This window comes from Chrysochloris asiatica, unplaced genomic scaffold (assembly GCF_000296735.1).
Source record: "Chrysochloris asiatica unplaced genomic scaffold, ChrAsi1.0 scaffold00352, whole genome shotgun sequence".
Taxonomy (NCBI): Eukaryota; Metazoa; Chordata; class Mammalia; order Afrosoricida; family Chrysochloridae; genus Chrysochloris; species Chrysochloris asiatica.
The window spans coordinates 1,332,782-1,337,878 of record NW_006408870.1 but is presented as its reverse complement, the minus strand read 5'-3'; the positions used below and the strand labels follow the sequence as shown (position 1 = coordinate 1,337,878).

The following is a 5,097-nucleotide window of genomic DNA, read 5'->3' as shown; positions in this document are numbered from 1 at the left end:
CAATAAAACTCTAAGAAAATAAAGTAATAATGAAGATAGACTGATACCTAGAGGGTTATAAGAGTTCTGACAGTATGGGGGAGGGCAAGGCAGTGTTTCAGAGAAGAATTCTCAGTGCCTTCTAGAATTGTCAAGAAAACATATACTGATTCTCACACTGTCTCTTATATTGGCTATAGCAGCTGGTGATCAGACTTTAGTCTGGTAATATCTTTGGCAACCACAGAGGGGAAACCTTGGACTATCTCAGTAAGTAAAGATATTTGTCATTCTCACTTGCTGGGAGACTTATTGGGCCACAGGACAGGGAGACCCCAGGGGCACACATTCCAGGCATCCCACGTGACATCACAGAGACCTACTGTCTTGGGACCTCTTGAGTTCTGGCTACTGGCATCTCCTATTTGCCTATATTGAACACTATACCATTTTGATTTCAGGGATTTGATAATAGAATGTTGTTGCTGTTACGTGCCTTCAAGTCAGTTACGATGCACAGAGACCCTATATAGGGTTTCCAAGAAGCAATGGGTATGTTTGAACCACTGATCTTGTAGTGAGCAGTCTAGTGCTTATCCCAGAGTATACACAAGGACTCCTGATAACAGAATAGTAGCCAGGAACTATGAATCTTAAGTGTCCAAGGGAAATATTTTGTCATGCAAGAAGAGGAAGTCCTGAACTATTACCTCATGACAAATGGAAGCACATGGTTTACTAAAACTCTCCCAGTTGGTCAAAAGATTCATGAAGACAATATTGCTTCTTGCTTTGGATTCCATGTGAACTGAGGACATTTGATTTTCCAGGGAAACTTCCCTTGTCAAAAAGTAAATTGGCTTGCTGACATAAACCTTATATTCTGTGAGTTGGTTTCCGTGATTTTAAAAAAAGTATTGTATATATCCACAGAATTACACTTCATATTCAAGACGGAAGTTTATTCCTAACAATTTTTACTTTAATTTTTATAGGCAGCTGACTTTAATATTATTCTTTTAAAGAATAATATTAAGTTTACTCGTTAATATTGCCCTTTATAGATTAATATTCACTAGTTTCCAAAATTCCTGTCTGAAGATATTGAGTCCTGGTATGATGCTGCAGGATAATGCACTAGACTGCAAGGTCAGTTTGGACCAAAGGTAGGCACTTCAAACTTACCCACCACACTCCTTAGAAACTTTACACAGGGTCACTATGAATCAGAAGCAACTCCATGGCACTTAACAACAACAAAGCATCGATGAAATAAGAATGCAGTAAATTCTAGGTTGGCATGATGTTTGAAGAGAAAATTTAAGCCTTGAGTAGCAACATTGAAGGTACCTGCTGGCAAAAAAAAAAATTGCATGACACAAGAAGCATCAAAAGAAAATAAAGGAAATATGAATACACAATCACTGTATCAAAATGTTGTTGTTGTTAAGTGCCATTGAGTAACTTACAACTGTATAGCATTTCCAAGGATTAAGCAGAGGTCATGATGTCTGATATCTGATAGTGCTTGGCTGAAAGCAGAGAATACAAGAAAGATATTATCAGCTTTATTGACTACATAAAGGCATTTGACTGAGTGGATCATAGCAAATTGTAGGTACTATTATAAAGAATGAGACTGTCTAACACTTAATTGTGCCATTATGGAGCATAAATATAAATCAAAATACCCCTGCTGTAACAGAACAAGGGGATATATTGTATGGTTCAAAATGTGAAAAGGTGTGGGTCAGGGTTACATCTTTTCACTTTAATTATTTAATCTGTATGGTGAGGAAATAATCTGAAATACTGAACTATATGAAGGTTGATGCAACAGTAGGATTGAAGGAAGATTTATTAACAACCAATGATATGCAGATAACATAAACTTGCTTGCTGAAATGGAGAAGCAGTTCGACTTGAAGCACTTACTGATAAAAAAAATAAGAGACTACAGCCTTTAGGTATGGTGGTGGCTGTGTGCTGTATAGTTGGTTCTGACTCTTAGCAACCCTGTATAGGGTTTCTGAAGCTGTAAATTTTTACAGGAGCAGAAACTCTCATCTTTCTCTTGTTGAGCAGTTGATAGATTTGAACATGCAATTAGCAGCCTAATGATAACCTACTGCTCTACCTAGGCTCCTTCCTTCAAGTACTGGTTACAGCCAATTGTGAAGAAAACAAAAATCTTCACAACTGGGATTATAAATATCATGATAAATGGTGAAGCAATTAAAGGTGTCAAGGCTTTTATTCTACTTGGATCAACAATCAACACATGTGAAAGCATTAGTCAAGAAATAAAAAGATGTAATGTATTAGGCAAATCTGGCACAATAGCTCTTTAAAATCTTAAAAATTAAATATGTCACTTCATATAAATTAATTAGATGAACCTGACTCAAATCATGATATTGTCAATCACTTCCAATGCATGTGAAGTTTTGACAATGAAAAAGGAAGACCTAAGAAGGATTGACTACGTATACTAATAGTGAAGTGGGAAGACTATTGAATATAGCATAGGCTGCTAGAAGAATGAACAAATTAGTCTTGGTGGAAGTGCAGCCTGATTGAACCTTAGAAATTAAGGTAGTGAGACTGTCTCACTTACTTAGGACACATCATCAGAGGGGACCAATTGTTGAAAAAGGACATTATATTTGGTAAAGTATACAGTTAGTGAAAAGGAGACTCTCAATGGTAAGGGTTGACTTAAGCATTGCAAAATTTGTGAAAGGATGGGAAAAGATCTGGCAATGTTTCTGTTTTGCATAAGGTCACTGAATTATAGCACATAATAACAATGGTGTATTTTAAAGAGAGAGTTTGTGAGATGCTCAGAGATAGGAGTTGTTGAAAGAGCTTGAGTAGAGGTGTGAAGAATTCAGTGCAAGTCTTATTTTGAATTATTGTTGTGATATGTACATAAACAGTTTTCCTTTTTTTAAAATACACATTTACGTGCTGGTGGTGGTTATGTGCTGTGAAGTCAATTCCAACTCATAGAGACCCTGTATTGGTTTCCAAGGCTCTAAATCTTTACAGGTGCAGAAAGGCTAATCTTTCTCATGTGGAACCATTGGTTGTTATGAACTGCTGAACTTGAGATTAGCAGCCCAACTCGTAACTGCTACCAGAGCTCTTTACAGTTTCCTAGAGGGTACCATTTAAAGAAGATCCCTTATTGGAGGGAGTTTTTAAAAGATGGTGCTGTTCATCATACTACAGTGATTTGAATATTTCTTCTTGTTCTGTCTCTGAAAAGATGGGAATAATCAAGAAGGAGTGTAATGTTTTCTTTTTTTGAGATTTCAGAAGACAGTACTTTTTGGTAGGAAAGCATGAAGATGGCTGGTGTTGAAACATGGAACATCTTTCCTTGGAGTCCTTACACACCCATTTAGAAGCATAGCAGGACAGATACTCTTTGACATGGAGTTGGTGGAGGCAGGATTTTTATGACTTTTTTACTTTTTAGGATTTCACCCCTTTCTGGAATTGTAGCATCCTTTTCAATGCCCTATTCACCTCCTTGTTTCTTAAGGTGTAGATGAGTGGATTCAGCAGTGGGGTGATAAGACAGTAGAATAATGATGTGAACTTAGCCTGGGTGCTATTAGAAGAGGGTTGGAGATACATATAGATGGATGGCCCATAGTACATAATGACGACAATCATGTGGGAACTGCATGTACTGAAGGCCTTGTGCCTTCCTTCAGCCGAAGGTAACTTCAGCACAGCTCTGGCAATAAAGGTATAAGAGATCAGGACAAGCAGTGGAGCTAGAATTACAAAAGGGATGGCTCCCATAACCAATGTCAAGTCATTAGCAGTGGTGTCTTCACAGGCCAGCTTGATCAGAACAGGCAGTTCGCAGAAGAAGTGGTCCAAAGTATGGTGACCACAGAGTTGGAGCTGGAGAGTGAGAGTGCCTTGAAGCAGAGAATTAGCTAGGCCACTTCCCCAGGCTGTGGCTGCCAGCTGCATACATACCTGGGGGCTCATGATAAGGGTGTACTGGAGTGGCTGGCAGATAGCCACATAACGATCTAAGGCCATCACTGCCAGCAGGATGCATTCAGTGCATCCTATCCAGTGGAAGAAATAGGCTTGTGTGATGCAGCTCCTGGAAGCAATTGTCTTCTTTGGTCCCCAGAGGTTGGCCATTAGCTGTGGCAAAATAGTAGTGCTGATACAGAGGTCCAGCACAGACAGATTGTCTAGGAAGAAGTACATAGGAGTGTGGAGTCTGGGATCTACCACAGTGAGAAGGATGATGAAACTGTTTCCCATCATAGTCAGGATGTAGAAGACTAGCACCACTCCAAATAGAGGCCTTTCCAGCCATGGATGATCTGAGAAGCCCACCAAGACAAACGTACTTGGGAAACTCATGTTTTCTCCTTCCATGGCATCTACCATCTGTATTGCTGGAATTCAAGAGACAAGGTTTAAAGGATAAACCTAGCATATGTGTCAATCACTCAATGGCATCATTAAAATCTTTCATATGTTGTTAGGATTTCAAAAAATAGAATGGATACTATATAAATACTGACCTACTAGTTGCCAATGCATGAGAAATAGGGCATGAGAAATAGGGCTGGCTTACCTAGATATAATGAGTAGACTCATTCAAATATCTGCTGATATGATGATTTCTCCTTTTTCTCTCTTTTACCTTTTCCTCCCTCTTTCTATACCTGGCTTTCTCAAATCTTTCTGTCATATGGTGAGTGGTAAGCATGCAGAATCTGAAGTAGATTTCTGAATGAGTCTTCATCACTCATTAACTTGACCAAGACACTTAATTTTTTTGTATATCAATATCCTTGTTATAAAATTATGAATAAAAAGAGTTCTTATTTTGATTTAAAAGTTTATTTGAAAATTTATAAATGATTTTTTCATATCAATGTCTTTATCTAAGGAGCTCTGGTAGCATAGTGGTTACGAATTGGGCTGCAAACCTCAGGATGAGCAGTTCAAAAATACCAACTGTTCCGCGGGAGAAAGAGGAGGCTTTCTGCTCCCATAAAGATTTACAGCCTCAGAAATCCTGTATAGGGTTGCTATGAGTTGGAACCGACTCCATGGCACATAACAATAACA

General features: G+C 38.4%; 1 protein-coding gene across 1 annotated transcript; it reads right to left on the bottom strand.

The window, feature by feature from the left end:
• Positions 1-3,459: 3,459 nt before the first annotated feature.
• Positions 3,460-4,407, bottom strand: LOC102840185 (olfactory receptor 2G3-like). The gene has a single exon (XM_006876085.1). The coding sequence runs from the start codon at positions 4,405-4,407 to the stop codon at positions 3,460-3,462; it is 948 nt and encodes a 315-aa protein (XP_006876147.1).
• Between the last annotated feature and the right edge of the window lie 690 nt (positions 4,408-5,097).